The 27,371-nt window shown below is 43.6% G+C and overlaps 1 protein-coding gene and 1 non-coding gene across 2 annotated transcripts; both read left to right on the top strand.

Moving 5' to 3' along the window:
* The first annotated feature begins 3,002 nt into the window (after nt 1-3,002).
* LOC116658799 (mitochondrial import receptor subunit TOM22 homolog) lies at nt 3,003-4,097 on the top strand. The gene has a single exon (XM_032464730.1). The coding sequence runs from the start codon at nt 3,004-3,006 to the stop codon at nt 3,427-3,429; it is 426 nt and encodes a 141-aa protein (XP_032320621.1). The 5' UTR covers nt 3,003; the 3' UTR covers nt 3,430-4,097.
* An 11,968-nt stretch (nt 4,098-16,065) lies between these two features.
* TRNAV-AAC lies at nt 16,066-16,137 on the top strand. The gene has a single exon. It is a non-coding gene; the product is annotated as a tRNA-Val (tRNA).
* The last annotated feature ends 11,234 nt before the right edge of the window (nt 16,138-27,371 follow it).

Here is a 27,371-nt window from a genome sequence, read left to right as displayed (position 1 = left end):
CTTGTTCCTGGATTAACCCCAATGACTCACTGAGCAGAAAGATAGGCAGGAGCCTGGGAGCCCTGGCCGATGGAGCTGGCGCCCACTCCTCCTTTTCTGGGTTCAGAGTCCCCAGAACCCCGCACGACCTCACGTTGCCATGCTCAGAAGTCCTCAGCAAGGCACTCTGGGGAGTATTTAACGTCCTAACCACTATTGATTCCCATCTCCGTGTGAGAACCGAAGTTGATGCCTAATTCTGACTCTTCTCAGGGCCCCTGGTGAGCAGAGCTGGGCCTCCTGCCCCTGTATGGGGCTCTTGCCTCGGTGGTGGGGACACCACCTGTTCTGGTTTCCGTTTTTATTTGTTTCTCATTCTGAACTAAAGGATGCTGCCAGACACCCTGCGTGAGCTCAGTTAGAGTAGGCTGATGATGGTAATTCCTAGGTGGGACTGCTTGTGGATTACCCAGAGGACACCTCCCCTGCTCCATGGGGCGCTTCAGCCCTGCCTAGCCCATCACTGTTCAATTTGAGGCTCATAAGAGGGTGTTTGGTTTTTCGTGGATTTCAAAGCTATACAGATTAACCCCTGAACAGCTGATATTTGGTATCTTCATGATCTGAGTGTCCAGCCCCTGGGGTAGCCTGGTTAGACACCATCTCTGGAATCCCTACCTCCTGATGCTATGAGGGAGGGCAGCAGAGAGGTCGATTCCACCCCGGTGAGCGGTGTTTTCCTGCTGTTCACTCATGTGAGAGAAGGGGAGGGTGGTGGGCCTCGGACATTTGCTGTGGAGGGGACTGGAAGATCTGCCGGTGGAGGGCTCTCTCTGACACAGAGTGGGTGGTCTGGTCACCTGCCAAGTGTAAGGGGAGGCAGTAGAGAGGGCTTGATGTGACTTTCAGGACAGGATTGTGCTGGCTATAAAAACAGACTGTATTGCATCTGCCCACAGCTGGCTGTCCTTGTGGAGGGTGCCATGTCTTCTTCAGTGCATGGCCTGAGCAGTCCTATACTCCTCAAATTTGGCGGAGACCACATGGAAGTAGCCTTTCTTTTGTTTGGAATGGGTGAGAGTTCTACCCACTACTCGTGTTCCTTTGGTCAGGAGCTTTTTCTAGAGACTTAGTTAAGACCTTGGAAGCATGCAAAGTCATGCTACAGGTCACACACTCAGTTTTGTTTTGCTGCAAGCTGCAACAATGGGGGACATTTTAAAGTGTGTTTGGTGAACTCTCATTCAATGTGTAATCGTATGAGAATTTACAAGTTTGAAGGAAGAATTTGTTTTAGATGTTAGACAGAGCTGGCTTATTGTGGGCTGGTGAGCCAATGAATCGTGGAACATTAAAGCTTATCTGTCTACGGAGATTTCTTGGAAAAGCCTAGATAGTTGCTTTTTTGGAATGAGTTGAATGTGAATATCCTGTTTTGCAAGAGTGTTGGTGAGTGGAGAATCTGGCCATTACAGAGCTGTGTGTCAGATCTGATTTATTCATAATGAGCTATCATTTCACATCAGTGTAAAGCAGGCTTCTAGAAACTGTCCTTCCTCAGAAGTACACCCGGCACACTACATAACGTCCTTGTAACATTTCCCCCCATATGTCTCTTCCTCAAATACCAGTCTAATGCATATGCCAGCGATGTTCCCCACTTATCACACTTCCTTACATTTATCATTTTATCAGAAACTCAAGGAAGCAACTGTGGGACCAACGGGAATTTTGCGTGACACTGGAGTATTTACATGAATGCAATTTCTGGCCATTCCTTGGCCATCACCCTGGATGTGTTGGGTTCAAATGCTGGCTCAGTCACCCACTAACTGTGGGAATCCTTGATCAGTCTCTTACCCTTCTTGGCCTCAGTCCCCTATTTGTCTAACAGACGCTTGGCCCGATTAATTCACTCACCAGGTATTTATGGAACATCAGCTGTGTGCTCAATGCATGGGATGCACAGTCAAGCAATATTCTGCCCTTTAGTGGCGGTAGGCGGCAGGGATTGGAGGGGCTCTAGACAGAAGACAGGGACATATAAGCCAGTAAGTCCAATGCCAAGTGCACAACACGCTAAGGGGCATAGATGAGGGATGGATGAATGCTGCCTGAGAGGGGCAGGAAATGACTCACTGAAGGAGGTGACATTTGCACTTGGTCTTAAAGTAGGATTTTTTCAGTGCACAAGGGGGAACAGCAGAAAGAACAGTGTGGGCAAGGACACAGAGGTTCAAACACTCATTATAGGTGTGGGGAACAGCAAGCGGTCCAGTGTGGCTGAAGCGGGAGGTATCGGCGGAGAGGAAGCTGGGTTGCATGGGCCAGTCTAAGGAATGTGGGCTTGCACCCCGCTAAATAAGCACCTTCTAGTTCTGACATTCTACAGATCTGTGCTTCCTCTTCCCTTTTGGATAAATTCCCAGAGGCTTGGGTGGTGGAGGGTTTTACAGCTTCTCATCAGCTTCCCTCGCCTTCTTTCTGAGACTTTTCCAAGATGAGGTTGTGTAGTAGTTACTTACCTCTTTTCCCAAATTTAGGTGTGCAAGAAACACAATTTTATTTATTTCTCTAAAACTTAACTTATTAATTTATAATTTAACTTTCATTTCTTTCTTTTTTTTTTTTTTTTTGATAAAGGGTATTGTCTATTTTAAAAATTGTAGTCTGTTGCAGAAAAACGTGTTACAGCTCTGTTGTGACAGCAACCTGGATCTGGGCAAGAGACCAAGCAGCACTCGGAGAGTTGGAGAACTCAGGTTTATTACACCAGAAGGCCCAGAGGAGTTAACATTCCAAGCCCTGGACCCCATCTGTAGGTTTACACAGGCTTTTATAGGCTGCCAGTTTACACTTTGCAACATCATATGCAAATAAGGTATAACAAAAGTTGACTAATTAGGAACAAGCTTTGTAGAAATGGACCAATCAGGAGGGAGAGGAATAACCAGTCAGGAGTGAGCTCCAGGCAAATAAAGTACTACAAACGGACCAATCAGAAGTTAGGGAAATGGCTTAGCCATGGCTGCCGCCGCCCCTGCCGCCGGCCCTGGGGCGCCCCTGTCCCCGGACGAATTGCTTCCGAAAGGCGATGCCGAGAAGCCTGAAGAGGAGCTGGAAGAGGAAGACGATGAGGAGCTAGATGAGACCCTGTCGGAGAGACTGTGGGGTTTGACAGAGATGTTGCCAGAGAGCGTCCGGTCTGCGGCTGGAGCTACTTTTGATCTCTCCCTCTTCGTGGCTCAAAAAATGTACAGGTTTTCCAGGGCAGCCTTGTGGACTGGAACCACTTCCTTCATGATCCTGGTTCTTCCTGTCGTCTTTGAGACTGAGAAGTTGCAGATGGAGCAGCAGCAGCAACTGCAGCAACGGCAGATACTTCTAGGGCCTAACACAGGGCTGTCAGGAATGCCAGGGGCTCTACCTTCACTTCCCGGAAAGATCTAGATTGTTACTGCCATAGTTGACCTGTCTTGGTGGAAGAAGTTTGAAAATTCAGTAGTGTTTGAACTGCTGATTATTGGATGATTTTTTTTTTTTAACTTTGGCACACTGATCTATCTAAACTTGGTGGGGAGAACTCTCCCCACATTCTCATGGAGAGACTCCCAACTTGCAGCTGTGCCCGCCACGCTGTCCTGACTTATTTCTTCTGTCCTCACTCTGATACCAGAGTGCAGCAATGCAGATGGTTACTCCAGCTCTGGCCATCCCGTTTCACTAAATTACTCCTGATTAGAAGACCTCCTCACTATTCCATTGTGGGGTAGAAGCTGATGCTATTGGGAAGGATGTACCCGTGACTGTTCACGATGGTTTTTTCTTTTAAGAATAGAGATGCTGGGGAGGGACATGAACTCTATAAAATACAAAATGCATTACAGCTGCACTGTGAAGCAGCCACTGTGAATTTCCACGTATGTTGGAACAGGAGGAAGGGCGGGCCTGTAGCAGCTTTAGCCACAGGATGGGGACTGTGGAGGACAGAGCAGGAGCTCATTTCCTCTGCGTATTTTGGCTGTTAGACCTCTCTGTGTGTGTGTGTGTGTGTGTGTGTCTAAAAGAGAAAAAAAAAATTCAGTGCTCACTTTTTGTATTTAAATATTAAAAATGATTCCAACAACAAAAAAAAAAGTTATGGAAATGGACCAATTAGGAGTGAAGGAAATAACCAATCAGGAGTGAGCTCAGGGGATCAATAGAATTTTAGGGGTAGGTTCTGCTTTCCTAGAAGTAAGCTGTTTCAGAGGCAAAAAGTGAGATAGAGCCTCTGAGCCAGGGGACCAGATGGTGCTGGTGGGAGAGTAGTGGCCCTGCCTAGGGATCCTGTGGGTCTTTTTATGGGGCTTCCCACCTCAGTCAGTTTACTATGTTGTGTCAATTTCTGGTGTGCAGCATGTTTCAGTCATACATGTACATACATATATTCCTTTTCAGATTCTTTTTCTTTTTTAAAAATTTATGTATTTATTTTTTATTGTACAGTCAGTTACAATGTGTCAATTTGTGGTACACACCACAATGTCCCAGTTATAGATATATATACATTTATTTGTTTTCATATTCTTTTTCATTAAAGGTTATTACAAGATATTGAATATAGTTCCCTCTGCTATACAGAAGAAATTTGTTTGTTTTTTAAATCTGTATTTATATATAGTGGCTGACACTTGCAAATCTCAAACTCCCAAATTTATCCCTTCCCACCTCCTTTCCCTGGTAACCATAAGATTGTTTTCTGTGTCTGCGAATCTGTTTCTGTTTTGTAGATGAGTTCATAGTGTTCTTTTTTTTCCCTTTTTTTTAAAGATTCCATATATGAGTGATATCATATGGTATTTTTTGTTCTCTTTCTGGCTTACTTCACTTAGAATGATGATCTCCAATTCCATCCATGTTGCTGCAAATGGCATTATTTTGTTCCTTTTAATGGCTGAGTAGTATTCCATTGTATAAATATACCACAACTTCTTTATCTAGTCTGCTGTAGATGGACATTTAGGTTGTTTCCATGTCTTGGCTATTGTATATAGTGCTGCTATGAGCATTGGGGTGCATGTATTTTTTTGAATTAGAGTTCCCTCTGTATATATACCTAGGAGTGGGATTGCTGGATCATAGGGTGAGTCTATTTTTAGTTTTTTAAGGAATCTCCATATTATTTTTCATAATGACTGCACCAAATTACATTCCCACTAGCAGTGTAGGAGGGTTCTCTTTCTCCACAGCCTCTCCAGCATTTCTCATTTGTGGGCTTTTGAATGATGGCCATTCTGACTGGTGTGAGGTGATACCTCATTGTAGTTTTGATTTGCATTTCTCTGGTGATTAGTGATATTGAGCATTTTTTTCATGTGCCTGTTGGCCATTTGTATGTCTTCACTGGAGAATTGCTTGTTTAGGTCTTCTGCCCATTTTTGGATTGGGTGGGGTTTTTTTTTTGTTGTTGTTAAGCTGTATGAGCTGTTTATATATTTTGGAAATTAACCTCGTATCCATTTCATCTTTTGCAAATATTTTTTCCTATTTGTTAGGTTGTCTTTTTGTTTTGCTTATCGTTTCCTTTGCTGTACAAAAGCTTATAAGTTTAATTAGGTCCCATTTGTTTATTTTTGCTTTTTTTCTATTGTAATTTCTATAATAAGTTCCCATTCTGCTCAAGAAGGAAAGTAATTTTACTGAATTTGGAGCCCTTTTCTTTCCTTGGGGTTATGGCTAAATTTGGGGTGCCTGTGGGGAGCTGACATATGTACTCACCCTGTTAGTTGCTGAGATGTTGACACTGCTGATGAGCCTTTCAGTCCACTGCTGAGTAGTTTTGATTTTCCCTCTCTTCAAGCCTGGCTCTCTCCATTGACTCATAGGAATTGTGGTTGTTCTGCTGTTTCCATGACTCATTGACTCACTGGGCCATGGGTACCTCCATGGGCTGTGAAGAGCCCTATCTCTGGGGTAGCCTTTTGCAGAAAGGAGTCTTGGCAGTTCCCCCAAAGGTTAAGTATAGATGTGTGACTCAGCAATTTCACTCCTAGGTTTATAACCAAAAGAATTTCTGTTTTGTGGATACAGAAAAACTTGTACATGAATGTTCATAGCAGCATGATTCATAATAGCTGAAAAATTAAAACAACACAAATGTCTATCAGCAAATGAATGATAAACAAATGGTTGCCTGTTCATAAAATGGAATATTATTCAGCTGTAAAAAGGCATGAAGTGATACATGTGATAACATGGGTCTAAACCTTGAAAACATTCTGGTAAATGAAAGAAACCATACGTAAAGGCCATATATTGTGTGATACTATTTTTATGAAATGTCTAAAATAAGCAAATCCATAGAGACAGAGAGTGGCTGAGTGGTTGCCAGGGGCTGGGGGTAGGGGAGAATCGGAAGTGACTACTAGCAGTGTGGGGTTTCTTTGTGGGGGTTGCAAATGTTCTGGAATTAGATAGTCATGGTGGTTGTATATAACATTGTGAACATATTAAAACCCACTGAATTGTAAGTTTTTAAAAGGTGAATCTAATGTGAATTATATCTTTATTTTGAAGATTGCAAAAAAAAAAAGAGAGAGAGAGAGAGAAATCCACTCTCTGTCTGGATACCCTATCCAACTATTTCTTACCTGAGAATTTTTTTTGCCTCCTGAGGGCTCTCCCTGGGAAAGGAGCACTCCCAGTGTTCTCAGATTGCTTACACTTGTGGGGGAGGGTGGTCCAGGACTCTCATGGCATGGGGGAGGGCAGGGCAGAGCTTATCCCGTTTTTGGGACCAACTACATCTCGCCATCCTTGCTTCACCCCTGATGTCTCCCGGCTCCCCCAGAGGGAGAAATTCTGAGCTGCTTCCTCATGCCTTTCCCTTCTGTCTGTGGTCCAGGCGCTGAGTCCCCTATGAATCCTCCTGAGGGCTGGGCTTTGAAAATTCCAAAGCTGGGAATTAACTCTTTCTTCCTCTGTGATTCTTCAGTGCTGTCCTTCCCGAGGATGGTCTTCCTGTGCATACGAGCGATCTCAGCAGACCCAGTGAGGGAAGGACAAAGCAGGATAAGGAGATATGGAGCTGGGTTTGGAAACCTCGAGTAACATTTCAGAGTATCATCCTCTCACCTGCCTTGTAGTGTTTACTTTGTGTGGAGGTCCCTGCCTGATGTAGCAGGGAAGATTCAGAGGTTCCTGGGCCAGGAGATTTCGCTGCTAGGTTTTCACATGACTCCCTGGAACTCTCAGGAATTGTCATTAGCAGGGGCTTGGCCTCAGGACATGAGAAGAGCCCTTTGAATGTCCCTGAAATCACCTCATGGAGTTGGCTGTTTACTGTCCCTCCTCCCCTGCAAGTGCGTCTACCTCGGTCTCCTGCCGCTCCTGCAGATGTGCGCCTTGGTGCCCACAGGTTGACCTGAGACCCACCCCTGCTCCAGATGTATCTGAGGATGTCATGGGGACAGGAGGGGATTTCACTTGATCTTGAAGTCTCAGAATGGCTCTGCTACTCACAAGCTGAGCCCCTTGGGCAAATTTCTAGACAAGACTCAGTTTCCACATCTGTAAATGGTAATTTGATAATTTAATACACTCAGCCTCTCCAGTCTATGAGTTAATTAGGATTGCTAGAATTATTAAGTGTATCTCTTACTCAGCACAGTGCCTGGCATGTGTCAGGGGCTCAATAAGTGGCTGATATCATACTGACTTATGACTAGATGAGTAGAGAGCTTGACCTAGTCATTTACCCTCTCTGAGCTCCTCCTCGTCTGTCACCTGGAGCTAATATTACCTACTTCACAGGACGGGTTTGAAGACCAGTTGTGTGCCAGCATCTGGCGTTCAGTAGCTGTCCGATGAACCTTAATCCACCTTTTTTCATGTTTTCTCCAGCAGCTTCTGGTCCTTCCTCATCAGAGACCAAAAGAAGAGGGTTTTTTTGTCCCCATCATGACCTCCCATCTCTGGGTCTGTTTTACTCCAGATTCTTTTTTCCCAGAGGTGCAGAGTCTCCTGTGTTCTCACAGGAGCTGCAGATGTGGAAGGACTCCTTCGTGGTCCTGCCTGCTGGGGCTGTGACAGCAGGACCTCCCCACTGTGGGAACTAGTCTTTGCCTGCGCTGCTGTTCCTCACGTGGATACGTTCCTGACCTCGCCTTCACTTTATTGTTTTGTAGGTGCATGGTCTTAGGCAAGGCACTCAATCTCTCTGGACCTCAGTTTCCTTATATGTAGAATGTGGTGATGATGTTCTTTGACTCACGTGTCTTACAGGATTATTACTGGAATCTAATGGAACACTGAATGTGAAAGTATTATGTACTTTGTAAAATACTGTACAGTTGCAGGGGATTATTGTTCCAGACTCCCTGATTACCTGAGGTTTTGCCAGCCCTCTCGAAACACAAATATCTCCCTGGGACAGCTCACCTGAGGCCTGATACCAGTAGGTTACAGCAAAGCATGATGGGAGCAAGATTTAGAAGTGCACATCTAGGAAGGGAACCTGTGGAGTTGGGGAGGAAGGTGGAAGAAGGGGCAGGAGAAACCAAAGACTCTTTCGCCTGTACAATTTGTCTCCAGCTGACCCAACCCTTCACCTGGGGCCTCCCCAGAAACCCCTTTGTAAGTTCACTGAAGAGGTTGGGGGAGACTGAAGAGGTTAGATATCCCATTCCCAGGTCTTGCATCAGGCCCCCCACAGGCCCCCAAAGACCCTGTGGGGACAGTTTCCTTGGGGGACACAGCTGTGTTTCCAAGACAAGGTGAGTGGTGCAGATGCTGGCCTCTTACTGCCTTCTTGGACTCCAGGTGGCCACACCATGTACAGGAGACAAATAGACCTGTGTTTATTTGAATTTCATTCAGTGAGTCTCCAGGGCATATTTTGTGCCTCATCTGTTGCTGAAGGCGATAAGGAATGCCATCGCTGCTCTCAAGGCACTCACAATCTATTTAGGAAGATAAGAAATAGATGAAAACTATAGCAAAACAAAACCTAAACACACCCCTTTGTGAATTCTCGCCTTAATGTGTATGAGATGTTTATTGCCGTCATTCAGGGCAGAGAGGTAGTACTGCTGGAAGAGTGAAGGAAGTAAGGAGCGAGACCCTGTTTGGAAGCAGTGGGAATTAACTGGAATGGTGTTTTAGGTCACTTCCTTGGAGGCAGACCCTGAAGTAAAGATTGGTATGCAAGTGGCAATGAGATATCACCTCACACCTGTCAGAATTGCCATCATCAAAAAGACCACAAATGACAAGTGTTGGTGAGGATGTGGAGAAAAGGGAACCCTTGTACACTGTTGGTGGGAATGCAAATTGGTGCACCACTGTGGAAGACAGTATGGAGGTTCCTCAAGTAACTAAAAATAGAACCACCATATGACCCAGCAATCCCACTCCTGGGTATATATCCAAAGAAAATGAAAGCACTAATTTGAAAAGATACATGAACCCCAGTGTTCATAGCAGCAGTATTTACCATTGCCAAGATATGGAAGCAACCTAAGTGTCTACCAACAGAGGGCTGGATAAAGAAGATGTGTACACACACACACACACACACACACACACACACACAAACACACACAGTAGAGTACTACTCAGCCATAAAAAAGAATAAAGTTTTGCCGTTTGCAACAACATGGATGGACCATAATACCCTGTGGAGGGTATTATGTTTACTGAAAAAAGCTGGACAGAGAAAGACAAATACTGTATATTATCACTTGTATGTGGAATCTAAAAAAAAAAACTAGTGAATATAACAACAAAAAAACCAGACTCATGGGTATAGAGAACAAACTACTGGTTACTGGGGGTAGAGGGGAGGAGGGAGGGGCAAGATAGGGGTAGAGGATTAAGACGTACAAACTATAAACTACTATGTATAAAATAAATAAGCCACAAGGATGTGCTGTACAGCACAGGGAATATATATATATATATATATATATATATATATATATATATATAATAGCCAATATTTTATAATAACTATAAATGAATCTTTAAAAAATTATGAATCACTATGGTGTATACCTGAAACTTATACAATGTTGTAAATCAACTATATCTCAATAAAAAGTAAAATAAAAATACCCAAGAAAAAGAAAGTCCTTCCAGGAGAAACTAGTGTATGAGCAGGTGAGCAGGGCACGGCAGGGCAGGGATAGCACTGAGCAAGGATGCTATTCCAGGTGACAGCCTCAGCTTGGTCCCTTGGGGACTCTGGGGCATGAATGACACGCTGACTCTGTCCAAGCTCTAGGCAGGGACCTGGGCTCTCAAAGTCTCATTTGTTGTCTGTAGGCAGCTGCAGGGGACACGGACCCCAGGTACTGTGACTCTCTGCAGGGAGGTGACATAGCTCTCCATAACACCCCAGGTACCAGCCATCAGAAACCAGGCGCACAGATTGGAGGGCAGTGCACGGGGATAGTGAGAGGGGTCTGGGTGGAGCTCCAACAGCATCTACTACAGTTGAGGTGTGGGGCCAGGGTTCAAGATTAGGAGTCCAGACTGGGTCCTCTGTTCAACTGGAAGCCCTTATATATTCCTGAGTAGGTGACTGGCACAAGGAAACAGAAAGCTTAACCTGATGGTGATGCTCAAGGAGGTGGAGGTGGCAGAGCCTGGAGGCTGGCAGGCTAGGCACGTGCTTCCCTTCACACTGGCTATTCCCCAGTGCCTGGAATGTTCTTCCCCCAGAGACTGGTGAACCCCCTGATCTCCTTCAGATTTTTGTTCAGATGCCATCTTCTCAACCCTCCCCTGTTTCCTGCACTGTGCCCTCCTGCACCCCACACCCCCAGTCTCCTTTATCCCGCTCTGCATTTTCCTTTTTCCATTGCACTTAGGAGCTTCCAATGCACTTTGTAACTTACCTATTTATTACATCTATTGTTAGTTGCCTCTTCTTGGAGTGGGAGGTGTGTGTGGACAAGGACCTCTGTTTTGCTCACCAATTCATTCCAAAGGGATGAGCAGTGCCTAGCCCAGAGCAGACCCACAGTTCCTATCCTGAGTGCTGTGAGCCAGAGATTGGATGGAGGCTGCCAGGGAAGGAGCTGGATAGGAAGGCATGGACCTCGGAGACATCTCGGGAAAGAAGTAACAGGGATGAAATGGGTCGACACCAGGGTTGAGTGGAAGGAGGGAGCAAGGTTTATGAAGATTTGGGCAAGGAAAGTAGAATGACGCTGTGTGTGGCTCTGCCCCTGGGACGGGATTCCAGGTGGAGCATGTGGGAGGAATACACAGTGCAGTGAGGGTCTAGGGAGCAGGTTTTCTCCGGAGGCGGCGCTGGGGTGGGGGAGGGGAAGTATCCTCTCTGGGATGCCCTGGGGTCTGAGTCTGATGCCTGTGCTGGGGAGAGCTGGAGGCACAGCGGGGCTATGGAGGCTTTTCCCACCCTCCTGCCTGAGGCCTCCTTCCTGCTGACAGGGCTGCTGGGATGATGAGTGGTTCCCCAGGCCTCTCCTCTGCACACAGCCCTTGACACATCAGCCAAGTCTCCCCGCTCCCACTGAGGGGCCGGTGGGCTTCCTTCCCTCCCGGCATGGTTGGGGGAGCAGCACTGAGCACAGGGCTGGCTAATAGTGCATGTGTGAGTGTGAGGGAGGGTGGGACAGCCTCTACTGGGTCGGGGATCCCTGCCTTGGAGCTGCCTGGAGTTCAGAAGCATCAGGTACATCTGAGGAGTCGGGGTGGGGCAGCTGCAGCCTGTTGGTGTGATTTGTTGTTGTGTTACTGAAAGATTAGCCGAGGAGACCTGTGCGACGGTGAACAGTCCAGTAGCCACCTCAGTCGCTGATACTTCTTTCTATCCCAAATCCAGGACCTGCGGTCTGGACAGCAGAGGGCAGGGCGCGATGGGCAGAAGCTCCAGGAGTCGTATTTGCCTTGTTGGCTAGAGGGAGCTTTCCCTCTGTGTCTAGGGGCCCTGAACCTGCTCTGGTGCCCTGACATTGAGCAAGAAGTGGTACCCCCATGCACAGGGGAGAGCCTTTTGAGACAGACACCAACAGTGCTTGCAGCCACGAACATCCTCACTTGAGACAAAGGATGAGGGGGCTGGAATGGCAGGGAAGATCAGGACAGATGCCCTGCGGGAACTGGCTGGTGGCACAGTCGAGATGGCTCTCGGGGAATTTCCACTGTAACTGGGGAGACCCCATGGGGACCAAAGGCCTGCCAGAGCCTGTGAACTCGGGGTTATCTTTATCACTCTGACTCCACATCCACAGGCTGGTGAAAGCTGGGGGAAGGCTATCAAATGGAGCCTGGGATCGGGGTCCCCAGAGAACAGGCCCTCCCAGTCCCTGCCCAGGGACCTGGTCCTCATTTGACTATCCTCTCTGGATGGTTTGTTCCTATCTTACATCTTTTGTTTTGGTGTCAGAGGAAAGGACTGACACACCTTGCACACATTACAGCTGTTAGGTTGCACCCTCCTTGCCCCCTACCCCTTTTCTTACTACAAGGGTCTCCGATGTTCTGTGGTCCCTGTTATCAGGCCCTGGCTCAGGGCAATACCTTATTCTGGAAGCTAATTGGATCCACTTGGATTGTAGGTTGCTTGGGACCTAGTTATTTCCAGGTAGGACTCAGTAAATCTCTCCAATTGACTGATTTGATCTATGGCACTTTGAGGGTTCCCAGCATAATCTAGTCACTTTCTTCTGCTTTCCCCATTAATCCCCCCTTTTTTTCCCACCACTTGAGAGTTGAGCCACCAGCCTGCTGAGACAGGTCCAAGCCTGCAGGGGTGGCATTCACAGGAGCTGCTGCAGGAGGAGATGGCATCCTGGCATGGGGGGCGGGGGGGGGGTGCTGAGGGCAGCCCGCAAAGGCAACGACCCTGCCACTGACTTGCTGTGTGGCTCCAGGTAGCTTGCCTCACTTCTCTGAACCTGAGATTTTCTCACAAAAATAGAAGAGAAAACATACGTCTTTATGTTGGGTAACTGAAGCAATGATAGACTAATAATAGTAATAGTAATTATTATCTAATGTCCCTTAAAGGCCCATTTTGTGCCGGATGCTTACCTGTCTGACCTATAATCCTCACAACAGTCATCTGTGGTACTTTTAGCTCAATTTTATAAGTGAGAGGACAATGGTTTGGAGGCTGGCATCCCTGAAAACTTACTCCTCCATCCATTATGTGATCCTGTGTCTGTGCTGAAGGAGATACCCATCTGTCTAACATGTCCTGTGAGCTCCTTTTGGGGCTACCACAGGGGTGAGCCCCACCTGGGCCTGGGACACCCCGATTTCCCAGGACAGATCTACATCCCCTGCCCCGTTCCTGGAGACCTGTCATTCAGGAGGATGGTGGGAGCACCTTCTGCCTTAAGGGGTCCTATTGTTCTTCAGGATCAAGGCAGATTCTTAGCAAAATTTAGAATTTGTCAAAGATCTTTGGCCTGCTGCCTGATCCAAAGTGCTGCTTCAGAAACTCAGTTATGAATTGAATTGGCACTGTCTCATCTGTCCCTTCAAATTTTCTTTTTCCCATCTTGGGCTTCAAGAATTTTTCCCTGGGTTTGTCTCAGGACCACCTGGACATTTATTTTTCTGTTGTGCACTGCAATCTTGAAAACTGTTTAGGAAGCTTACCCTCTCAAAGGGGTACCAGATGTGCAGCTGTAGAAAAAAATTAATAAAAAGTAAGTCATGAATGGACCTAGAGATGATCATACTAAGTGAAACCAGTCAGACAGAAAAAGACAAATACCATATGATATCGCTTATATACGGAATCTAAAAAAATGATACAAATGAATTTATTTACAAAAAGGAAATAGATTCACAATCATAGAACACAAATTTATGGTTACCAAGGGAGAAAGGGGGAGGGGGATAAATTAGGAATTTGGGATTAACATATACACACTACTATATATGAAATAGGTAAACAACAAGGATCTACTGTGTAGCACAGGGAACTACATTTAATATCTTGTAATAACCTATAATGGAAAAGAATCTGAAAAAGAATAGATTTATACATATAGATGTATGTGTGTGTTAACTGAATCATTTTATGTACACCTGAAACTAGCAGAACATTGTAAATCAACTCTATTTCCATTAAAAGAATCAGACTTTGAAGCTTTCCAGATGGACTTGATTTGGGATAATAATTACATTTGTACTAGTTAGAAGTGGGAATAAGTCACCAGCTGACTACTTAAAAGACTGTTTCATAAGGGGTAGATAAAATACGGTAAATTAGTTTTTCTATTTTAATTATATTCAAATGCAACAAATACAATTCTGCTCCAGAACCACAAGAAATATGCCAACTTATTTGTAATTTACTCTGCTTTCCTTGAAAATAGTGCTTTGTTTCTCATAGAGCTTTCAGAAATCCTTACCGATGCTTTTGATAGATAGCCATGTGAAGTACTTGGCAAAGAGAAAATGCATCACAGATCTGCCAGAATAACTAAAAAAGGAGATATTTATAACTAGGTGACAAATGAAAACTGTTCCCACAGAGAACCTGTGGTACAAATTTATTGTTGAAAAGATGTCCAAAAAGTTATTAAAGACATCTGAATTAGAAATAATAAAAGCTAGCTGAAAGTCAAAATTAGCCTGAAATCAGAATATCAGCTTGAGCAAGAAAAAAGTGGTTCAGTTGTGTGACAGAAACAATTTAGACATCCCTATGGGGCTTTCGTAAAAGCCGCTTTTCAAAATACGCGCTTGACGTTTTTTCCTCCTCTGTCTTGCGAGGACAGGGAAAAGCAGGTGGGGGCGGAGACAGGATCAGTGAGGAGGGTAGCGTTTCCCCCACAGTCAGCATTAATAGAAGCCATGAACCAATTCTGAAAACGTTTTTGTATAAAGAAAGCAAAAAAAAATTTTTTTTGGTCCATCTCTATTTACACTCAATTTGCTTCCAACTCTCCAAGAGGGAGAGAAAGGAAACATCTTGGAGGCAGCCGGCGGGAATGTGTGTGGCTTCCGGGTCAAATTGCTCAGGTCCACGTCCGTGTGTAGAGTGGATCTCATAACACCTTCCCTGTGGATCCTTCAAGGAGTAAAGATGATGTATGTAAAGTACTCAGCACACAGTAGGTTCTTGTTAAATGACCACCAGGGTTTGTATTGATGCTGATTTATCAAGATGATGACTCTGTACTGCAAGAAGCATCATGAGGACGGGTTGAAGCAGAGGCTGTAGGAGAGGGTGGGTTCTTTTGTCTCAGTGACTCCCTAGTTCAGGTTGGGACATTCCTCAATCACGCAGGCCTGTAAGTACACCGGTAAATAGTTGCGTGTCAACATTTCAAACCTGGTTGGCTGCAAGATATTTCTAGCTTGGAAATTTCCACTAATTCAAGCCTTGCACAAAATGCAGCGTGGGAGCTGAGAACTGGAGAAATTACCTGGCTTGCTACCAAGGCTTTTTAATGGCAGTGTTCTTCCGGCTCTGTTTCCCCGAGCTGACTGGGCCACGGGAGAAAACGTGTATTAGGAGCCTTGCTCTCTGACTGTCAATCAAAGCTCCCGTCAGAAGAAAGGGAATTCTCCACACATTAACTAGGGCATCTGGGATGCAGAAGTCACATGAAGCTCAAAAAGCCACCACACAGAGCTTTCCAGTGAATTTGTTGAATGAAAGTGGTCCTGTAGGTCCAATACATAGACCTCAGAGATGGAGACCTCGCACCTGAAGGCGTGTCCTGAGTGACTGCTGCTGGCGTAAAGCCTGAAAAAACCCCGTAAGAGTCAAGAAGTTCTAGCTCCACAGGGCCAGGCTGTACCTGCCACATCACCCTGGAGACCTGTGAAGACCACGGGTCTCTTTGCTAATGCCACCAAGGAGCCTGAATGTGTCTTCCATCTCAGGCATCGTCTGATTAGTAGAGACAGCCTTGGTGGGAAATTCAACCCTGAATTGATTCAGTTTTTGCCCCACAAAATGAGATAACTGAAAAGAAGCCGTTTTCAGTCAGTAGAGTCTTAAAATAACTTGAAATTGCAAGTTAAAAACTTTTCCCCACTACCCAAGGGATTGGGGCTCAATAATACAAATGAATTTGGTTTTTAAAATAAAAAGGTATATTTGGGGGGGAGGGTGTAGCTCAGTGGTAGAGTGCGTGCTTAACATGCAAGAGGTCCTGGGTTCAATCCCCAACACCTACATTAAAAAGTAAATACATAAACCAAATTACCTCCTCCTCCCAAAAAAAATGTCTGAAAGAAAAATTATTTAAAAAATAAATAAATTATTTAAAAAAGGTTTTTTTTTACACATCTAACTTGTGTGTATAATTTTTGCACCTTTACGTATATCAAGTAATAAAGATAAAAGACTTAAAAGGATGACTAGAGTGAAGGGAAAATAACACAGCATAGTTAGTTAAGACTGAGCAGAAAATTGGTACGCCGCATACCATAAATGCCTTCACGGTTGTAAGGTGGACTTCAGATTTGGCTCTGACCTTCTCTGCAGCCAGAATAAAAAAAGCAGCATGTTTAGTGACAGGTGTCACATCTTCGTTGCTCTGGAGAAAGTTTCCAGCCGTGGAAGATGGAGAGACCAGAAGGTGCCGAGGGATGCAGTGGACGAACAAGAATACGATGAGCATTTGTTAGTCTGCTCAACACGTGTTTATAGCACGTGCCCAATATGCTCACCATGCCAGGTGCTGGGGAGGAAACCGTGAATGAGACCTGGGCCCTGCCCTCTCAGAGATCACAGCCCAGTTGAGTTTCAGGGAGTTGTTTCCTCAAGGTTTATCAGTGCAGATGAAGGGGCACAAACCTTAAAAGCAGTTCTGGCAAAAGAGGTTCTGTTAAGGGTCAAATTCATGTCGGTTGCATTTGTAGCTCATTAATAATCTTGTCTGCTATTTAAATTTGATGGGAGCCTCTATTAAACTGAAAAAGAATCCATTTATTTGGCCCTTGAATGTTTATTTGTGTCATACTATGGGAGACACTGAGAATACAAAGGTGAATAGCAGGTGTGGTCAAGACTTTCTCACATGGCAGTGAAGGGAACACACATAGGCAAAGACATCAGAGTGGATTATGGTGGGTGCTACTACAGAGGGGTGAACAGAGATTTCTGGGAATGTCTGATTCTTCCAGGGGGAGTCACAGAGGGGTCTACCAAAGGCAGAAACTCGAGGGCATGGATCGGGAACAACCCCAGGAACAATGGCAAATACTTGGTACTCACTTTGTTGGGAACTATTCCAAACACTGTGTGCGTATAATCTGTATTGAATTAATTCATTTTCGTCCTCACAACAGCTCTGGGAAATAGCTGCTATCATGAGCCGCATCCATTTAACAAATAAGGAAACCAAGGCATAGGGAAGTTAAGCAACATGCCATGGATTTCCTCGCTGGTAAGTGATGTCAAGCCATGAAACCCCTCATCCATCTTGTCTCCTCTGGTGACTTCTCTTGAGACCCTAGATGAGGCTGGGTTTCCTGGCTGCATGCTCTAACGGCGAGGTGTACTTTTTCTTCTTAGAACTCACCATGTTTTTCTTCTTAGAACTCACCATAATCACACACTCATCCATGCAATTCCTATTTAATGTCTGCTTCTCCTGGTAGATTGCGATCTCCATTGGGGCAGAATTTGTGTGTGTGCATTTCTTACTATTTAATCTCTAGGGCAAGAGTTTGGCACACAGAAGGCACTCAACAAATATTCGTTGAGTGAGTGGAGCCAGGGAAGGGCCTGAGCTGTATGAAGAATGCCTGGTACAAACCCAAGGTGGCAGGGAGTGGGAGTGGGGTGTGGAGATATTTGGGACAAACCTACAAATCACGCCTGCCATCTATGTGGATGCCTCTGGTTGTTGTTTGCTTTAAAATAAACCTCAGCCCGGATTACCCACCCAGAAAGGTAAGCTGTTTACTTTTCTGGGGTAGAGACAAGAAACAGGGAAGAAGGTTGGACAGTGCCAGTTTGCATTCTTTGACAGCGTTGGGCTACCGGATGCTTCCTGAGCCAGATTAGGGGCACAGAACCTGCAGGAACAGGTTTTTATAACTTTAAACATTTTAAAAATTTAACTATAGTTGATTTACAGTATTGCGTTACTTTCAGGTGTATAGCAGAGTGATTCAGTTATATACGTATTTTTGTCAGATTCCTTCCCATGATAGGTTATTACAAGACATTGAATATAGCTCCATGTACTATATAATGAATCCTTGTTGTTTATCTGTTTTATATACAGTGGTGTATATGAATTAATCCTGTACTCCTAATTTATCCCACCTCCTTATCCCCTCTGGTAACCATGTTTGTTTTCTTTGTCTGTGAGTCTGTTTCTGTTTTGTAAATAAGTTGATTTACATTAATTTTTTTTTATATTTCTTTTTTTCTCTTTAATTTTTTTATTGAAGTATGGTTGGTTTACAATGTTGAGTTAATTTCTGGTGTACAGCATAGTGATTCAGTTATACATATATATTCTTTTTCATTATAGGCTATTACAAGGTACTGAATATAGTTCCCTGTGCTGTACTGTAGGACCTTGTGGTTTATCTATTTTATGTATGTTCAATTTTTTTTAGATTCCATATTTTTATATCTTAATTCTCTTTTCCTGCCCCATTCTCTAGGAGACAGAGGCGGAATGGACCTCATGCTGGGAGGTGGCCTGTGACTCCCTGCCTTTGTTCCCTCTTTCCCCAGCCTTTTGGGAAGGTCCCTCACAGCCTGAGGGGGGAGGCGCCAGGGAGCAGTCTCCACCCCTGGCTCCTCTCTTGCTGCTGCGGGGATGGCAGGAATGGGCCGGTTTTCCGCCCCGTGACACTGTGTCTCTCTTCCTTTGCGTCCTGAGCTTCTGCTGCCTCCTGCTTTCTATTTCCAGGGGAGGATGGCAGCAGAGTCTATATTTGGTGGGATGTTCTGCTTCCCTTCGGCACATTTGACTCAGTGAGGCTGTGCTAATTAGACAAGTTCAAGAGCCCAGAAACTGGCAACTGAAGCTTTGTGGCCTCTTTGCTACTTCTGTGCCTGCAGGGCTGCCAGGGATAATGTGGCTGTTTTGGGCTCAGTTCTTCCTGCCATTTGCATGATGAGGAGCTCAGCTTCTCTCAGGAAAAACTGAGTAAGGAAGAATTTCCTGCATGGTCCTTTAACTTGAAGGTCCCCATTACTCTGTCCTCCGAGTCAAATTAATTTCTTTGCTCATTGAGTGGATGTTTTTCGAGTGCCTGCTAGGCAAAGAGGTCTTTACCAATTACTAAAAAAGGAAGTAAGTAGGGGTTCTATGAAAATCATGGACAGCGTTGCCAGGGCCATTGAGAGGACATTGAGATTGAGTATTTTGAGAGTGATCGGGGAGGTGGAGTTTGAGTTAGACTCTTAAGGATAGATAGGATTTCAATGAGTGTGCACTTAGGTGGAGGGGGCTGTAGAATGAAATTCCACGTGGTGGTGATTGTGTGAGCAAAGGTCAGAAGAAAGATGTACTTGGAGTCTGGCAAAAGGATCAATATTCTTGGAGCAGAGAGTTCATGTGGTGGTAGTGGTGGGTGGTGGGGAGATGAATGTAGAGACGACGGCTGGGGCTGGACAGTGGGAGTACTTTGGAGGTTGCGTGGGGAGCCATAGAAGGTTTTGTAGCAGGGATGCATTAGGATGAAACCTGAATTTTAGGAAGCATCTTCTAAAAGAAGTATCTTCTGGAGGGTGAATTACAGGGAGGAGAAATTGAAAGCAAGGAGACCAGTTCAATCAAGTGAATAATACTAGCTAACACACAGTGCTTCTTGTGTACCACGATTGTTCTATGCACTTCACATATATCAAATCATTTAATCTTCACCACAGTCCTCTGTGTTTGATACTATTATTGCCTCTGTGTTATAGGCAAGAACATGAATGCTTAAGGAAGTTAAGTGACTTGCCCGGGGTCATACAGCCAGTGAGTTGTGGAGCCAGGATTTGGACTCAGGCGGCCTGGCTCCAGTATTACATACTTTTAATATTGCACTATGTATTTCCTTTATCTTTATCAAACGCCAGCCATGTGCAAGGAGCTGCTCACAACATATAAACGTAAATAAAATTTCACATAGGTTTGTCCTTCATCACTTAGTTAAGAGGTAGTTATTTGGGTAGTTCAGATGGTAGTTATGTCTTGAACTAGGCCGATGGTAATGGGAAAAAGGAATTATTGACAGAATTTGGTGTGAGATTTGCTGTGGAGTTTAAGAACACTTAATTTGGAATCTTGGGCTGATTCTTCCTTCAATTTACTCGTTTGTAATAAGGGTATAATAATAAGGACAGATTTTGTTTCTTGTCAAGAATGGAATAAAAGGGACCGTGTTCAGCTTACCACTTGAAACACCAAAATTCAGACACGACATATGAAATGATAGTTCATAAGAATTGGACATCAAGCAGAAAAAGACAGTAATTCTTAAGGGATGAGAAACACATGAGGTGAACTCTGTCACTGTCCCAGATTACCGTCCTGAGAGAGTTTCCAGGCCACGTGCGGGGAAGGGAAACACAGGTAGATCCCAGCAGACTCTCTGAATTGAAGAGACAAAGGTGGAAGTTCAGGGAGACCAAGGCAGTTAGATTCTCAGGACAGAGTAACAGAGAAGAGAGAGTTGCAGAGAGAGGGAACTCCAGGGATTTGTAGAGAATCCTTTTTGAATATTCAGCTGAGTGCATGTCTATAAGGCAACTACCCAAGGCTGGAGAAAGAACCACCTGAAAGGATTAGAGGTGACAGTACCCAGTACTCACACAGGGCCAGAAATAGTACCTATTCTCAATAGGTGGACTGGAAACCTCAAGATTTGAGAGCCAGTGCCTTCGACTGTGTGTGGGAGAGCCCCCAGAGAGGACTTCCTCAGTAGTGAAGAACTATGAACTTTCGAGCAAACACTACTCTGATTCTGCATAATAAATTTTAAAAGCAAGACACAAAAGCATTGAACAGTCTCTGAGGAACTGCATCCCAGAAAAGAACTCAAACATACTTATGGGGAAAATTTTTTCAGCATCCAATAAAGTAAAATTTACAGTTCAGCCATCCAATCAAAAATTATCAGGCATGCAAAGAAGCAGGAAAATACAACCCATGATGAGATGAATTTATGAACTGAAACTGACCCACAGCTGACCCAGATGTTAGCATTAGCAGACAGAGCCATTAAAAGTAGTTATAACTGTATTCCATATGTTCAAAAAGATAAGAGGGACATGGGAGATATAAAAGTCCATCTTCTGAAAATGAGAACTACAATGTGTGAGATGAAAAATACACTGGAAGACACTAACAGTATGTTAGACTTTGCAGAAGAAAAGTTTAGTGAATTTAAATTCCTAGGAATAGAAGATATCCAAGATGAAACACAGGAACAAGAGAGAATTTTTTTAAAAAAGAACAGAGCATTCGTAAGGTGTCTGCAACTTTGAACGGCTTAACATACATGTAACGAGTCCACAAAGGAGAGGAGGCAGAAAGGACAGAAAAAATATTTGAAGAAATAATGGGTGAAATTTCCAAATCTGTTGAAAGTGATAAATCCACAAGTCCAAGAAGCTTACCAACCCCAAGCACGAGGAACCTGAGGAAAACTATACCAAGGCACATTGTCATCAGATTGCTTGAAACCTTTGAGAAACAGAAAATACTAAACGCTGCTAGGGGAAAGATGCACGTTGTATAGAGGAGAAGAAAGGTAAGGATGACAGCAGATTTCTTTTGGAAACAATGCAGATGAAAGGTCATGGCTCATCTTTGAGGTACTGAAAGAAAAATGTCCCTGTCAATGTAGAATTTTATGTCCAGAGAAACTAGCTTTCAAAAATAAAGGAAAAAATAAAGACTTTTTCAGACATGCAGACGCTGGAAGAATTCATCACTAGGAGAACCACAGTACAGGACTTGTTAAAGGGGTCTCTACAGGCAGGGGTACGTTCCCAGATTGAGTGGGGAGAAACGGAAATGTGCTGTTGTAAGTACATCTTACACTGTGTGTGAGTGGTGTGCTGTCACTTGAAGGTAGACTGCCCTAAGGTAACTATGTATACTCTAAATCTTCAAGCAACTGCTAAAATAACAAAACCAGGAGTCACAGCTGATAAGCTAGTAATGGAAATAAAACAGAATCATACAGAATATTCAGTTTATCCAAAAGAAGGCAGAGAAAGAGGAAAAAGGAGTTAAAGAATAGATGAAACTCAGAGAAAAATAAAAATAAGATGATAGATTTAAACCCAACTGTATCAAAAACAGCCCAATTATAAAGACAGAGATTGTCAGACTGGGTGGAAAAGCGAGACCTAACTACCTACAATCTATAAGGAACACACTGAATATAAAGACACAAACTTTTTTTCCCCCAATTTTCAGTTCTCTTAGGTAGAACTGTTACAATTTGACTGCACGTATACAATATATAGCATGTAAATACGTGTATAAGATATTCTGCACATATTTTTTAGTTTACATATATGTAATGATCATTGCTTCTAAGAACAGTTTAGAGCACTTTATAGCCTTGAACACCTATATGAGAAAATAAAATTCTCAAATCAATGACTTCAGCTTTTGTCTTAAACTAGTAAAAGAAGAGCAAGGTAAACCCAAAGTAAGTAGCTGAAAATAAATAATAAAGATCAAATAAATTTTCTGTTATACAGAAAACAGAAAAATAGAGAAAAATTAATGAAACTAAAAGCTAGTTCTTTGAGGTCAATAAAATTGATAACCCTCTAACCAGACTAATCAGGAAAAAAAAAAAAACGAGAGAAGACACAAATTATCAATGTCAGAAATGAGAAAGGTGACATCATCATAGTCTATAGATATTAAAAAGATAATATTATGAACAATTTTCTGCCCATAAATTCAACAACTCAATTAAATTGGCAAATTCCTTGAAAGAAACAGACTGCTAAAGCTAATTTAAAAAGAAATAGATAACCTGAATACCTGCATAGGTATTAAAAAATAATTTTGTTTTTAATGGAGGGACTGGGGATTGAACCCAGGACCTTGTGCATGCTAAGCATGTGCTCTACCACTGAGCTATACCCCAGCCCCACCAAAAATAATTTTGGATTAAAAATATTTCCACAAAGACAACTCCAGGCCCAGATAACTTCACTGGTGAATTCTCATTTAAATAAGAATTCCATACAAACTCTACCAGAAAATTGAAGAGGAAGGAATGCTTGCCAACTCATCTTATGGAGCCAGCATCACACTGATACCGAAACCAGACAAAGACATCACAAGAGAAGAAAACTATAAACGAATATCTTTCATGGATATGGTTGCAAAAAATCTGAACAAAATTTTAGCAAACTGAATTCAAACAAGAGGCAACTGAGCCCATAAAAACCTGCTGAACATCATCAATCAGTAGAAAAAGGCAAATTAAAACTTTGGCAAGGCACCACTGCAGGTCTATTAGAATGGCTAAAATTGAAAAGACTGACGATAGGAAGTGTTGGTGAGAATGGAGAGGAGCTGGAACTCTCACGTGCTAGGGGTGGGAACATAGAGGGGTCCACCACATTGGAAAGCAGTTTAGTAATTTTTTTAAAAGCTAAACATTTATCTAAAATATGAAGCAGCCATTCCACCCCTAGTTATTTACCCAAGAGCAATGAAAGCTTATGTCCGTATAATGACTTGCACACAAGTCTGCATAGAAGCTTTATTTGTAATAGTCCATACCTAGAAACCCCAAATATTCATCAACAGATGAATGGACAATCAAACTGGTATATCAATACAATGGAATACTACTCAGTAATAAAAAGGAACTAGTGATCACAAGCTACAACAGAGGATGAATCTCAGAATAATTATGCTGTGTGAAAGAAGCCAGACAAAAATGAGTATATAATGTATGATTCCATTTTTGGAAAATTCTAGGAAATGTGTGCTAACGTGTAGTGGCATAAAACAGATCACTAGTTTCCTGGAGAGGCTGGAGAAAGGGGGAGGGAAAAGGGAGAGATTACTAAGGAGCACAAGGGAACATTTTGGGATAATGAATGTGTTCATTATCTTGTTTTTTGTAATGGTTTCAAATTTATTGAGTTCTACTTCAATAAAGCTGTTAAAAATAATAATGACCAGTTAAATGATTAAGAAGAGGACATGTGAGGGGCGGGTATTGCCCAGTGGTACAGTACATGCCTAGCATGCATAAGGTCCTAGGTTCAGTCCCCAGTACCTCCATTAAAAAACAAATAAATAAACCTAATTACCTCCCCCCAACAAAATTAAAAGGAATAAATTAATTAAAAAAAGAAGAGGACATGTAAAAGCCTTTTATGTATTGTACAATACTACAGAAAAGTAGTTATTAATTATATATAAGGAATTCATTAAAGAGACTGGGTGATTATAAGCTTAGGAAATGGGAAGGATGGTGGTAGAAGGAGCAGAAATAAGGGAGAAAGGAATAGGAACTGGTTTGCAAAAGATAGTGATTTCTGCTTTCCCAAACATGACACCCAGGAGCTGGCTGGGAATGTCTAAGTGCAGCTGCAGAGAGGTGGGGGCTGCCACAAATACATGCCAGCAGGCTCGGAGGTGAGCTCTGGAGGCCGGAGAGTGCAGGAGCTGTCTGGAGGGACAGCATGGGGCAAGGGAAGAGGAGAAGTCTGGGACACTCCCAGCAACTTTTATCACAATAGTTGGGGAGGGCGGCTGTTTGGGATAGAGCGATTAGAGGTTGTCTGAGATGGCGACATTTCAGCTGAGCCAGCCGTGTGGTCAAAAGGAAGAGTGTTCCAGGCTGAGGAGTGGCAACTGCAGAGGCCTTAAGATGGGAAAGACCTTGTTCTCAGAGCTGTTTTTGGACACCAGTGTGGCTAGAGTTGATAAGGAGGGAGGAGGTAGCGTAAGGCTTGGTTGGGCTGGAAGGCTGCAGTGAGTTTCCTTCAAGGACACCCCCAGGACTTCTCTTCCAACTGGGAGTGTGTACCTTTTGATCATCTTTACCCATTTTGCCCATCCCCTTCCCCCCACCCCTCCCCCAACCTCTGGCAACCACCCATCTGTTCTCTGTATCTATGATTTCATTAAAATTTTTTTTTAGATTTCATATATAAGTGAGTTCATATAGTTGTCATTCTGTCTGGTTTCATTTAGCATAATGCCCTCAAGTTCCATCAAATGGCAGGATTTCATTCTTTTTTATGGCTGAATAGTATTCCATTGTGTGTATATACCACATCTTATTTATCCATTCATCCATAGATGGACACTTAGGTTGTTTCTATGTCTTGGTCAATGTAAATAATGTTGCAGTGAACATGGGGCTGACAATATCTTTTTGAGGTCGTGATTTCATTTCCTTGGAATAAATACCCAGCAGTGGCTTTGCTAGATCATATGATAGTTCTAGTTTTAATATTTTGAGGACACTTTATACCATTTTCCATAGTGGCTGCACCAATTTACATTCCTACCACACTGCAGAGGGTTCCCTTTTCTCCACGTCCTTGCCAACACTTGTTACATCTTTTGATAATAGCCATTCTAACAGGTATGAGGTGACATCTCATTGTGTTTTTGATTTGCATTTCCCTGATGATCAGTGATTTTGAGCACCTTTTCATGAACCTGTTGGCTGTTTGTATGTCTCCTTGGAAAAAAAAGTCTGTTCACACTGTGCCTGTTTTTAAATTGGATTATTATTTTTTTCCTATTACATTTTATTAGTTCCTTATATATTTTTGATATTAACCCCTTATCAGATACATGATTTGCAAATATTTTCTCCCATTCTGTAGGTTGCCTTTTCATTTGTTGTTGGTTTCCTTTGCTGTGCAGAAGCTTTGTAGTTTGATGTAGTCCCACTTGTTTATTTTTGCTTTTATTGCCTCCCTCGTCAATGTTGATTCAAGCATCTCCACATCAGGTATAAATGATGGGGTGGGGAGCAGAAAGGAAATAAAGGGCATAAATGGATCAGTTGGGAGTGCTTCGAATTAGGAAAGTATGTGTGTGGTGAAATGCCTTTAGACAGCTACGACTCTGAGCAGAGCCTGACCACTGTCTTAACTCTTCCTTGTTTAAAATTTAAAACAGCCTATAGGGAGGTATTCTCCTTTTAGGTTCACGTGTCTAAATTTATTACAGAACTCAGTTGGGAAATTAAATTAGTTTTTCATTTTAGAGATTTTTGAGAACGAATCCATGGCACAAACTGGCAAAAGCCCATTTCCTCTTCCTCCTGGGTGCTCAGCTTGACTGCGTTCCCCCGTCCCCCTTGCAGTTAGGTGTGGCTGAGCTCTGGCCGGGGGACTATGGGCACAAGTTTGTATGGCACCTCCAGGCCTGGCCCCAAAACTCCTGCATCATCATCTAAGCGCTTTCTCTCCCTTGCTTGCTGGCTGCATGCCAGAGACCCAGTGGACAGCATCACTGTCCAGTGGAACTGTCTACAGTGATGAAATGTTCTAACTCTCTGCTGTCCAGTATGGTCGCTGTGTGCACGCTGAGCATTTAAAAGGCAGCTAGTGTGACTGAGGAACTGAATTTTTAAATTTTATTTACTTTTAATTAGTTTAAATAGCCACAGATGGCAGTGGCTGCTGGATAGCATAGCATTACATGGAAGAAGTCTGGTTCCTGAGTGACTGGGTGGAGCAGAGTTCTAGCCTATCTGCATTGCCCAGTGAGGAACATGAGAAATAAGTATTTACTGTGTTAAGACACTGAGATATAATATATCTTCCATAAAATGAGGAATATTTGCTGATTCACCCGCATTCATACAGTGTCCATCGTTGGCTGGGCAACAAGGTCGCTGGACAAACCCAATATGTAATATCAAACCCCATTGTCTTATGTCATTTTTAATGGACAGTCCCATTTTCCTTCACCTCTCCTGAGCTCCCAGTCTTGCCCCACTGTATTTTATCTGGGGGGAATACGGAGCCCTCGAGGCAAATACCATGTCCTCCCCTTGCACAGGGTAGCGGAGAATGCACCATCCTAGCTCACAGGGTGGACTTGGCCGTGTCAGGTCGCTTCTCCGGTTATTGACTTCCTCGCCTATAAAGTTGTGATATCTGGGTTTGCCCCCCCACCAAATGCTTCCTTTAAATATCTGCTCTCACATGGGTGGGTAAACAACGTGGTCCATCCAAACAACAGAATATTTTTCAGCCTTAAAAAGAGAGGAAGTTCTGACTCATGCTACAACACGAATGGACCTTTGAAGAGTTACGTTCAGTGAAATAAGCCTGACGCAGGTCAAATCCTGTGTGATTCTGGTTATGAGGTACCACAGCTGTCAAATCCGTATGCCACAATGTAGACTAGAGGTTCCCAGGGGCTGGGGATGGGAGTTACCATTTATGTCTGGACTTTCAGTTTGAGATGATGGAGAAGTCTGGAAATAGTGTG

The sequence above is a fragment of the Camelus ferus genome, chromosome 21 (genome assembly GCF_009834535.1).
Source record: "Camelus ferus isolate YT-003-E chromosome 21, BCGSAC_Cfer_1.0, whole genome shotgun sequence".
In the NCBI taxonomy this organism is placed as follows: domain Eukaryota; kingdom Metazoa; phylum Chordata; class Mammalia; order Artiodactyla; family Camelidae; genus Camelus; species Camelus ferus.
Note: the sequence above shows the minus strand (reverse complement) of the source record. Positions and strands in the feature narration are given on the sequence as shown.